Below are 11,634 nucleotides of genomic sequence, written 5' to 3'. Positions count from 1 at the left end.
CGATGGTGAAGTTGTGAACTGATTAGACGACAGTGCTAAGGAAAAGCCGGGACGCTTGTGTCGAATCAGCGTGAGGAGTGGCAGACCCACACGGGAACACGGTAACCTTAAAAAGCTAAATTGAAAAAGTGCCGTCTAGACACAAAAATTCTTCTATATCAACTGGTAATGGATATATATATATCAATCAGTGCCTTTTAAGCCACTGGTACACCAGGTCTGCGATCTCAAGGTTGTTCTTCTCCATGAAGAACATGTGTCCGTTGCCATGAATGCCCTCCTTGCCTAGATCCGCAAACTCTACGTCTACACCAACTTGCTTCAGATACTTGACGGTGCAGTAGTCGTACGGCGCATGGAACGATGCTTCGCCGGTAACAACAAGTTCTGGGATTTTTCCCAGGTTCGTCAACTGCTTCGCGGGCGACTTTTGCATGATGCACTCGTCGTGATCGGCGTCGATTGCTGGCTCGATGGTTGTCTCTATATACTCGGCATTCTTGCCTGCCGACGGTTTGTATCCGATTTCGAGGTCTGTGAGACCGAAAGCGAAAGCTGGGTCAGTTCCAAACGGCGGACGGAGCGTGAACGGTGGACCAGAAGGCTCAAGCTGGACAATACCCTTGACAAGATCGGGGCGCATGTCTCCGACCCTCCAGCCTAACCAAAATTCGTTAGCCACCTCTCTCATCAGAGTCATAAATAATGTTTGGCTTTGAAGATAAGATATACCGTATGCACCCGCCTGCGAGTGACTGATGATATAACAGTCGCCTACAAGGTCGACTAGAGCCGAATACGCCTGCGCATTTTGTTCTTCGCTTATGAAGCGGTCGTTTTGGAACTGCATTTGGCTCCGGTAAAAAGCGTCGAAAGTTGAGTCGCCAATGCGACCAGTCCCGGGCCATTGCGTGTGAAGCTTCGCCTGCGGCCATTGGTTGCCATTGTTTTGTACGTCCGTGAAGATATCAGAAACATCATCCGGGGAGCCAATATCGCCCATGATTCCCTGTCCGGGAAACCAAAACGAGCGGCCGCGTGAAGGCTGGTCGGAGAGGTAGACTGTGTGACCCTTGGAGAGGAAATAGGACGCCCATCCTGGCCGTCCATCTGGAGTATCAAGAAAATTCGTGCCGGTCTGGGCCGCGCCTGCAATGAAGATAATGGGAAGTGGTGGGTTCGCCGGGGCTGGGTGAGGGGAAAGCTTCTCGACGTAAATTTGCCCTATCATGGTCATTGATGTAGAATTTGTTGTTGCATTGCCCTGTTTTTATTTCCCTCCCAGTCTTAGATCATACGTTTAGTAAAAAGTAGTAGGAATCGAGAGGCTTGCCGTTAATATGTTCGTGTACCGTCCGCCAACGTAGAGAACCTCGCGCTTTGGAACAATGTCCAGAAGCGGGGAACTATTGGCTTGCGCATTGCCTCCTAGAAAAGCCAAGCATGTGAGAGCGGTAAAAGTACAAAGGCCGACCATATTGACCCAATTCATGTGTTAAACACCGCAAAAGACCCTGAGTAAGGATACTTTTTGTACAGGGAGAGAGAGAGAGAGAGAGAGAGAGAGGAGAAGCTCCAGCTTCGAATTTGTAGGAGAGGGGAATGGCGCGCCAGTTCAATCGTGCATCCTACCGAGTCCCGCTGCGCCGCATGAGCAGGGTGGCACGATTTGTGGATATATATGGTTAGTGCATGCGTACGGATTGGCGTGGAGGAGACTATATTATGGCCTAATTGGAAAGCTCGTCTTTTTCCTGCGGAGTACGTGTATACTAGGGATTTGGAAGACCCACTTCTGACCTGAAACGTGTTTGTTGGATTTGGATGAAATTTCTAGATGACCTTGCCGCCAAACAAATTACCAGATATGGTAATTAATTCGAATTTCTTAAAAAATTTCATCAAAACGCTTAGGATTCACATATTTTCGACGAGAAATTCCAAAAGTAAACTAAGTCTAAATAGGATATATTTTTTTGGCACGGTATACTCCGTAAATTAAACGGCCCCGCCCCTCTCTTAGCTATTATTTACGCCTGCCTCCCCGAGTTTCCAAGAGATAATGTGCCCCTCTTTCGGAGATAATTATACGTACTAGACTGTTTGAAGCAAGAAATGGCAACACACTAGGACGTTTCTATCGATCTTATTTGTCCGAATTGCGTGTTAAATAATACTCCAAGTTTAGGGTTAGATGAAGATAATTCTTTTAATCACGAAACAACAATAAATATTGGCCAATTTGACCTAGATACTTTCTACTTGAAAAAAACACTGCTCAAATGACAACAATTCAAGGGACAAGAAAACAAGGCCGAATGAATAGAAAAACAGAAAACAGAAAAAAGAAAAAGCTCAAAGTGATGTATGATGCATGTGAGTGACCACAAAAGGTGACGCAAATTTTATAAGAACGCCAAAAGCCTTCTTCTAAACACCAGTATAATGCAACCCTGCCATGAATGAAACTGAACTCGAGGTGCATATGGGCAAAAAAAAAGAAATATGCATCGAATGGTTTGATGCAATCAAGTAAAAAAGCGGGGTATATCTCAGGTAATCGACAAAAGAGAAACAAGGATAAGGTCGGGCACTGCGCGCAAAGCCATATATGCGATAAGGAGAGGAATCAATGTCTAAGCGAAAATAAAAGGCAAAAAATAATATATAAAAAATCAAAAATCAAAAAGGACAGTCTTGAGCAATAATGCAAGTTCAGAGCATCTTAGTAGCTCTGGTATTGCTGGAAATAGGGAGGCGGGGCCTGAGCAGCTGGTGGTGTATGAGCCATCTGGGGGTTGCTGCTCCAGCCTTGCTGGCCGGCATGAGATGGCGGGTGGTTGCCATAATTCATGTTGCTGGATGTATCCCAAGTGTAGTTGGCACCGGGCATGTTGTAAATGCTTCTAACCCTAGCGTGCTCCTGCTGCGCTTCGTACATTTGGTGGTGCTGACGTTGTGCGATTGCATGCTGCACCATCTGGTTGCTGAGACCCTCCTTCATGCTTTGCTTTTCTCTCTGTCGGGCATCAATAGCGCCAACGAGGCCACCTGAGCCAACATTCTGTCTGCCATTGGATCTGCCATTACTGTTGGAGAAATTGAAGAAAGACTGGCCAGTCATACGAGCCACATGCTCTTGCTCTCTAGCGGACAAGTGACTGGAGAGATCGTTCTGGTTCAAGAGCATAGTGGAACCTCGAGAAGTAGGTCTCTGTGACACTTCAGTTGGATTCAACATCATAGTAGAGCCCCGAGAATGAGGTCGAGGTGGCATGTCGTTCTGGTACAACATCATTGTAGGACTGCGCGAATGTGGCCGGTGAGGCATGTCATTCTGATTCAACATCATGGTCGAGCTTCGTGAGTGTGGCCGGGGTGGTAATTCTCGGTTGGTAGGGTGTTGGTGAGTAGGTGATGCCCAATCGCCTGAACGCGGTCTGGCAGCAGCCAAATATGCCGGTGTAATGCGCGGGCTGGAGCCAGACCGTTGGTGAACATACTGTTCGGGTGTCATGGTGCGTTTTCCGGGTGAATCTGGCGGTGCAGCTGCCATGCCGGGCTGCCAGATGACACTTCGTCGCTTGTCATCTCCAGCGGGAGATCGGGAAAGCTTACGAGCATGGGAGGGCATAGCATTTTCATTGCGGGCTGTCAACTCAGAATCGGAGCGACCATGTCCAAACTGGCCCAGTACATCCGACATACTAGGTGTTCTTGTATGCAAACTATGTACCATGGTCGGTCCAAAGTCGACAGTTGGGATGTTCGGGTTTTCTTTAGGTTGTTCCTGGTTTGCGAAAAACCGAGCATCACCAATTGTGACTTCGTGTTTCTCTGGAGGAGCATCTCCGACGGTCTTCAGAACACCCATTCTTGGTCGAGGAATCGAGGCCTCTGAGCGCTTCGTATCAGTCGACTTGCGGGTGCTTGCATAGCTTGGAGAAGGAGACTCGTCGCCATAATTGCTTTCATCGTCCAAACGTACAGAGCTAATAATCTCTGTATGGGTCCTCTGCGGCGGGGAAAACATTTGTCGGGGCAGTACTCGCTCCAAGGCAGCCTCGTCAACAGTATGTCGAAGATCTCTCAAGCTCTGATCTGAGGCAGCAGAGACTGGTTCGTACGTGGAACTTGGATCCGGTGCTCTATAGGAACCTGGATGAGGAGGAAGGGGTTTCCTTTTTGTAGCCTTGGATGTATCGAGTTGCAAATTAAACAATTGACTCGCAGGGCGACTGGGGACGGGTGAAACCGCATGGTTCTGAACTGGAGCAGCTGGGAGAGGCTGTTTAATAGGGTCCGTATCCGGAATATGGTCGGAAACCTCAGTCAAAGGAGTGCTATCTTGACTGTGGTAATTGGCCGGATATGAGCCTTGGCGGGATTCCGAAGAATCAGGCGAAGCGCCATGCATTCCGCGGACTTCGGCTAGCTGTGTCAGGGTCGAAATGGACATTCGACTATTCGCATTGCGGATTTCAAGCGAGGTCTTGGGCCGACTGGCAGGCACTTCGCCTGGCTGGTGTGCAAACGCCGGTGGCACTGCAACGGGGGCGGGAGGTCCATTGGGGCTGAGGTCTGGGCTGACAATGTCTTCTGCCTCTCGTGCCAGGGGATCAGGATCAGAGCTGCTCCCATTTGACCCGGGGCGCTCGGCACCAAAGGAAGTCCCGTGGATAGGCGGTTCAGGTGGCGGTGATTCCTGAATGGGTTGTGGAGCGGATGCCGGGGGCTCGATTGGCGAGTTGGACATCAAGAATGCACTAGTGTCAGATACGGCTCGAGTATGCCCGTAGGCCTGGCCTGGACCAGCAGCAGCAGAAGGTACGTTGGAAGTTTCGACAATAGCATCGGCGGACTGGTTGAATTCAGACAACCAGGGCTTAACAGGCTCCTGGAACCGGGTTGACCCGCGCTTTCCGGGTAAACTTGACCGTTGACGAGGTCGACCGCCGGAGATACTGCTCGCAGGACTGTTTACAGTTGACATTCGCTGTCCAGTAACCTCCCTAAGCTTTCTTCTCCAATCCTTTTCGGTCCAGTTCTGACTTCCGGCTGTGTTAATCAGGTTGGCCACATCAAGAACGTCCAGATACCCATAGCGCCTTTGCTTTGGGAAAGCGAGCATCAGACTCTTGACATTATTTGTGTCGGCAATCAGTCGAGTTGGCCGTCCATACAAACCGAATGTGTCAAAAACAGGAAACAGGAAACGCAGCATGATCTCAAAGCCGGAGACTGCAGGGTGGAGTTCGGGCATGATGAAAATGAAGCCTTCGGTCTTGCTTTGATTTGGCCCGTGGATGGTGATACTTCCCTCTATTTTCAGTAGTGTAGATTGGTCGATCAGCGGCTTTGATTGGGGATAGATGGCGTAGGCGGCATAAGCATCGGAAATCGTGGCAATGGGTTGCACCTTTTTCGTCTTTTTGGTCTCATAAAACTTGATGGTTCCGGTTAAAACGGGGGTGGTGCGATCGTATGCTGAACGTTTCTTCATTGTTTTTTGCACCTTCTGGTATTCCTTCTCGTCCGGTGGAGTGACAACGCACCAGCATCGTCTCCATGGAGTGCCGGCGCCGAATCTCACTCGGGCCCAATCCTCATGCTTGAAGCGGCAGCGCTCCATGATCATGCGAATGTTGTTCAGCTCTTTACCCTTCCCAGCGATGATGGAGCCGGTATAAGCCTCGAGGAGCGAAGTGTTTTCGAATAGGGAAAGTCGAATCGCCGCAGTCCACTGGGTGAGGGAATGAAAAGAGTTGAAATGGAAGAGGTACCGGTTCTTCCCTGCTGTCGAAATACTTAGGATGTTCTGCAGAGGCTTGGACGATTTGTCCCGCGTCGGGAGCGTTTCGATCTATTTTGAGAAATTAGGGATCACTCTGCCGGGTAATTCGTAATTCCCAAGTTCAGTGTACTCACCATTTTCAAGGAAGCGTCTGCAAGATTGATGAAGGTGGGAGCCACTTCCCCGTCGTGGCCAGCAGCGTCGAGGGCACTTGCATCCCAAAACGAGAGTACAGTTCCCACAAGTTGCGCAAAACATTCCACCCACTTTCGATCTCCGCATGGTCGGCCATCTAGAAAGCAAGGGTAGGTCAGCATCGTCATAGTCAAAAATGATCGGGCGGAGAAACACACGGGTGTCTAGATCGTTCAGCTTGAGGAAGTAACCTTCTTGATACAGCTTGTTGGATTGACCGTTCAAGAAAGAGAATACCGGCAATAGCTCGGGCAAAGTGTCATGCGCAATGTCGGTCTGCGGAGCCTGGTAGGTAAAGGCCATGGACGCCGGCCGCATTATACTCGAGCGATCCGAGTTCGGCAGCGTGGTCCCGCTCGGGATGGGAGAGGAGCGAAGAGGCGCGGGTTCATGGTTATCGAGTTTGGCAGTAGTACTACCTGATGCAGTGAGCGATGAGACATTAGAATCTGAGGAGGCCGATGTCTGATTGTTGTTCTTCGGCGCAAAGGCGGAAATAAACGAGAGGACTACAACCACGACGCAAGGGATGTCAGCGATCAGCGCATCAATTGCAGGAACAGGAAGCATCCCGACGGCATGGCAAATTTAAGCATATCGGTAGAATGGAATGGAATGATTGAGCTTACCACGCGAGCGGACCATGGTCGCGATGAGTAGAATCCTGCCACCAGGAGGCGATCACGGACGATATCAGGAAGGACAATGCACTCGGGCGACAGGATAGGTACCCGGTAAGAGCGAGAGAGAGAGCGCGATGAGCCCAAAGAAAGGGGCAGTAGCGGTTGAAATCAAACGAGAGTGAAAAAGAAAAAAAGGTGGTGTTGGAGAGATGGCTGCGTTTGCGATGGTTGATGGTTCAATGTTTCACACCCACAGGGGAACGAACGGTGGACATGGATGGGGTGGCCAACACGACACAACCACGGGAGAGGAGCGATCGGACCGGGGCAAGTTCCCACGAAGACAGGGTTCCGACGAGGAGGGTGAGAGATGATGAAGCAGAACAGAGGCAAAGAGAGAGAAGAGACAGGAAAAGTGATGTGCAGCACGTCGTCGATAATTCTTCCCCCCAAAAAAAAAGATCGCGGGCAGGTGGACGGCGCCAGATGACGTCGCCGGGCGGACCGGAAGAGCAGCAGACGAGGGCCAACGGGGCCGGTGCGACGTAGATCTCAACGTGTCCACAGCACAGGCACGTTAAGTGAGACAGGTCGCTGAGAAGGGTCTAGCCGGCTGCTAGTCTGCTATCTGGTTACCCCGTACGGAGTATACTAAGTAGTGAGTAACTATTTATTGTATGGAGGATCAGGATGAACAAGTTGCGCTTTTCCGGATATATTGTACCCCGTCATGTTTAAATATCATTATTGCTGGGGGTCTGCAGACTGGACCCGAGGATTCCCCTTCGCTCTTAGTTTTCTATTATTTTTGCCTCAGCGAACATTATTCGCTATTGTTCGTCTTGTCCGCGCGTCAGCAACGTGAGTAATTCTTGGCACTAGTCCGGATCGGGCAATGCCGCTTGGTGACCTTGCGGCCTTTTATTGTTGCTGTAGTTGCCTATTATTATTATTGTTGTAATATTTATTATTCATAAAGGCTCTCCAAGCCACACTCTCGAGTAAAACCACAAGAACTCGACCGTGCCAAGCGGGGGCGCGGTGAAGGCCCAGACAATTCGGTATTGGCATTGGCAATCTGCGATTTAGAATTTAAATGGATCGATTGGCGAGATCCACCGGTTTGCACTGCCGCGATTCACCCGTATGTATTGCCACCGCGTAGGCCAGACGATTGACACCCATATGCGAATATATAATGTGAGCCCCAAAGGCGTGCAATAGACGGGCGACTGCGTAATGCGTATTACGACTGTTTGTAGTAGTAGTATCACTACGTACGTATCGAGGTATGTATAGAGACTAGTCGCTGTTAATTATAGTGCACACTAGTCCTCTTCTGGCTAGCTCAATCCTGCCCATGTGAGCTTGACTCAGCTGGCGCACAGCCAATTAGAATGCGCTCCCATTGTCTCAGTGTGCATCAGGCCCCAGCATTAGTTATTATTTATTTATTTTTTAACTAGTCTCTAATGAGATACGTAAACGAGATTAGAGTTACTTGGTAGTTCCGCAGCTGACATGCGCGAGTGATTCGTTCGAGGAGGTAACCATATGAGATTGCTCGCCAGGGCATTAGGATAATTCCAAATATTATTATCATTCTAGATCAAGTCCTCTCTATCGAGCCCACAAATCTAGAAATCTCCAAATCCCCACTTTAGTGGACAGTTGGCCTACTGATCATATCTGCGGGGATGAAGATTTCCTGTCCTGGCTTAACAATCAGGAGCCCTAGTCGCGTGACTTGGCAGGTCTAAAAAACATCGATACTAATAATATTTCAAAGACCGGGGTTAACTCCCCGACAGGAAGGTTTCTTTTTCCTTCCTTCTTTCTTTTTTCCCAAGCTAGCAGTTCAAAGAATCTAATAAATGTAGTGCATAGTCTATAAAAATGGGCATGTATTCAATAGTCATCATATATCTCATCAGGTGTAACAGTATGTCGTTACGGGGTCGTCATCTCAAAACTTGCAGCGAATTGTAATCAAACTTCACGAGTCCATCATATTAAATAGGCTTGGGTCCACTTCTCCAAAATCGTTCTTCGATTCCATGGGTTCGTCGATCAACCCAGTTGGATTACCAAACCCGTGCATGAAACTGTCGTCTCCAGCTTCAAAAGGCGCCATCTCATTGATCTTCTCGTCAAACTCATTGCCGGTAATGTGAAGATCTGGGAATGACGGTATGCCAGCGCCCGGATCCGAATGGTAGACACCGCCAGCGTCTAGGTCAAGACCGTAGATGCCACAAACCGTGCCCTGGCCCCCCTGTAGCAAAGCCCGCTGGATGAACATGTTCTCGATTTCGTCTTCCACACACCCGTGTTTGCTCTGCATATGTACCCAAAGATCGTATTCTCTGTAGAAGCGGTGCTCACATTCATCAACGAAACAGACAATGTGTCGGCCGCTCTCATCTGCATACCCTTCCCCGGTAAGAAGAGCCATGGTCGACATATTCGACGACTTGGATCGACTCTGCGGTTTCTTAACCACGCCCTGCTTTTCTCGTCGCTCGGCCTTGGTGTTCAATAGTCCGAGATGGGCGGTGCGGACGTGTTCTTCCAAGGCCAGCTTGCTACCATATCGCTTCCCACATCCGTCGCTCATCGTCCACCCTTCCACCTTTTTGGATGACGACAGATCTGTCCCACCACAAATAAACCGCTTTTCGCCATCATGAACCGTACGAATATGCACCGTTAAATTTCCCTTCTTCGTGAAACTGCGTCCGCAGCCGGGCATTGTGCATGGGAATTGGCGACGTTCCTCAAGACTCACATCGCCATGTGACATCTCCAGATGGCGTCGGAGTTCACGAGAAGAGGAGCACACAAAAGAACAACGTGTGCATTGAGGTGGATGTGCAGACTTGATGTGCGCTTGTAGCTCCGCGTAGGAAGGAAAGCATGAACCTGCCGACATGCTATCTCCCGCTGTCTCGAGAGATGCATTCGAGGCAGAAGCACACTCTGTACATGTAAATCGATTTTTTGGATGGACCCGATTCTCATGGCTGCGGAGATGCGCGGCAGATTCAAAAGCCTGTTGACATGCTTGGCCCGTGACCGAATCGACGTGCTGGCAGGGGAACGGTTTTTGGTTTAGATGAGTTAATAGAATGTGTCTGTTTAGTGTCGAATGTTTCCGGAATGTCTCATTACACGGAGGGTACTCGGTACAGCGGAATTTGTCACTTCCATCGTGTGCTGCTAAATGTCGGCGCAGACGTGTGCCCGTCACAAAGGTTTTTCCACAGCCCGGACGATCACATACATAGTCTCGCACTGCGGTATGAGCACTCTTGATGTGGTGGTTTAAATGAGACGCTCGGAGAAAGGTTTTATCGCAGTCGTCATGGGTGCATTTGAAAACCCGCTCATTGTTATGAGATCGTATGTGCTCTTGTAGCCTGGCAGGTCGATTAAACGCCTTTGTACAGCCATCGAACGGACAGAGGTGCGTCTTGAGCTCTGACGGATACTTGGACGACGTCACCGAGAAAGGTGTGCCAGGTGTCGCATCGTGATGGATGTCGCCGATGCTATCAGCTTCAAAAGAGACGTCGGATTCTTCCGAGGTTAAATCTGCCAAATTTAAATCAGAGACAAATGGTTATGGCGAAGAGAAGAGCTCCTCACCGTCTGAAGGCTCCGCATGCTTTGCGATTTTTGAACGCTGTCTAGCAGCATCACTGGTCGCTTTTCGCTTGAACCCCATGTCGAACGAAGGTGCATCACAGAGAATCATTGAGACTCGACATTTTAAATAAGTCCACGGTGAGCCATGTAACCCCAATGCTTTGTTTGAGAAATTAATGACGTTTGAAAATTGTCTGGGAAAATAATAATTAAGAATGGTGGAGGCGGTGAGCGGTCCGCGTTCACGCATTGGCTAGCGCTAGCGCCCTTCGATCTTTTTTCCGCCGCTTTTTGTCTGGCTTTCGCATTCATGAACATTAGAACGACAAATTGCTTCCTTGCGACAAGGACTACGTTCCTCTTCAAAGGCCGCCCGTCTCTCCATCCATAAATATCTTAGCCTTGGGAATAGACTCCACCATGTCTGACTTCGGGGACCACGATGGTGACGAAGCTGGGTAAGTCGCGCACCCCATTTTCTCTGGAGCTCTATCCTTGATATTATTTCCCCCTCAAAACAATCAAAGACTGACTGGGTTCACGTTTAGCTTTGACTACGAGGCCGGTGAGGCGGATTATGACGACCACGAACCAGAAGACTTCCTGGAGCCGGAGGAGGGAGCGGATGGATACGACGACACAGGTGCTGAGGACGCATTCAGCCACGCAGTGAATGGCGAGCGCACTATCATATCTGGCGATCCCAACGCGGGCGGTGGTCGAGGCGTGATTGAACAGCCCCGGGAAAAGAAAATACCAAACGACAAACGTACAACCACACCGTATATGACCAAATATGAGCGAGCTCGCGTCTTGGGAACCAGGGCCCTTCAGATCAGGTTGGAGATAATGTTACCACCCGTGATCCGAAGAGAATCCTAACCTGTTTGAAACAGTATGAATGCCCCCGTTCTGGTCGATCTTGAAGGCGAAACCGACCCACTTCAAATCGCCATTAAAGAGCTTAATCAGAAGAAGATTCCCCTGATCATCAGGAGATATCTCCCTGACGGATAGTAAGTGCCATGTTTGACTTGATTTTTTCATAATGGCATGTCCTGACAAGGAAATCTAGTTACGAGGACTGGACTTGTGAAGAGCTTCTGTGAATGGGACGTGCCTTTCGTCTACTGTTCTTCTCTCTTTTTTTCGTTTTCGCATAGCGATCGGTGTTTGATTGGCCTTGAAAATAAAAAATAAAAACGCGGGCCATGCTGGGTTCACAATGCTACCGCGAGGTTGGCAGCAAAACGGTTGGTATTCTTCGATATCGTGATACCAGTATCTGATAGTCTTGATGTTTGGTTCTTTTCGATGTTCTCTTAGTATATTAATTAGTATATTAAAATATAAAAAAAAACCCCCCTGGATATG

General features: G+C 49.2%; 4 protein-coding genes across 4 annotated transcripts; 1 reads left to right on the top strand and 3 right to left on the bottom strand.

Moving 5' to 3' along the window:
* Nucleotides 1-187: 187 nt before the first annotated feature.
* On the bottom strand, nucleotides 188-1,231 carry TRUGW13939_00437 (uncharacterized protein; the record flags this gene model as incomplete). The annotated part of the gene is made up of 2 exons (XM_035483645.1): nucleotides 188-660; nucleotides 733-1,231. 2 exons carry the CDS (start codon nucleotides 1,229-1,231, stop codon nucleotides 188-190), a joined length of 972 nt encoding a protein of 323 aa, XP_035339538.1.
* Nucleotides 1,232-2,725: 1,494 nt separating this feature from the next.
* On the bottom strand, nucleotides 2,726-6,634 carry TRUGW13939_00436 (uncharacterized protein; the record flags this gene model as incomplete). Its single annotated transcript, XM_035483644.1, has 4 exons — nucleotides 2,726-5,863; nucleotides 5,929-6,086; nucleotides 6,148-6,498; nucleotides 6,619-6,634. 4 exons carry the CDS (start codon nucleotides 6,632-6,634, stop codon nucleotides 2,726-2,728), a joined length of 3,663 nt encoding a protein of 1,220 aa, XP_035339537.1.
* A 1,974-nt stretch (nucleotides 6,635-8,608) lies between these two features.
* Nucleotides 8,609-10,369, bottom strand: TRUGW13939_00435 (uncharacterized protein; the record flags this gene model as incomplete). Its single annotated transcript, XM_035483643.1, has 2 exons — nucleotides 8,609-10,206; nucleotides 10,261-10,369. 2 exons carry the CDS (start codon nucleotides 10,367-10,369, stop codon nucleotides 8,609-8,611), a joined length of 1,707 nt encoding a protein of 568 aa, XP_035339536.1.
* Nucleotides 10,370-10,680: 311 nt separating this feature from the next.
* Nucleotides 10,681-11,369, top strand: TRUGW13939_00434 (uncharacterized protein; the record flags this gene model as incomplete). Its single annotated transcript, XM_035483642.1, has 4 exons — nucleotides 10,681-10,718; nucleotides 10,809-11,099; nucleotides 11,157-11,276; nucleotides 11,336-11,369. The coding sequence occupies 4 exons, from the start codon at nucleotides 10,681-10,683 to the stop codon at nucleotides 11,367-11,369; spliced, it is 483 nt and encodes a 160-aa protein (XP_035339535.1).
* Nucleotides 11,370-11,634: the final 265 nt, after the last annotated feature.

The sequence above is a fragment of the Talaromyces rugulosus genome, chromosome I (assembly GCF_013368755.1).
Source record: "Talaromyces rugulosus chromosome I, complete sequence".
In the NCBI taxonomy this organism is placed as follows: domain Eukaryota; kingdom Fungi; phylum Ascomycota; class Eurotiomycetes; order Eurotiales; family Trichocomaceae; genus Talaromyces; species Talaromyces rugulosus.
Note: the sequence above shows the minus strand (reverse complement) of the source record. Positions and strands in the feature narration are given on the sequence as shown.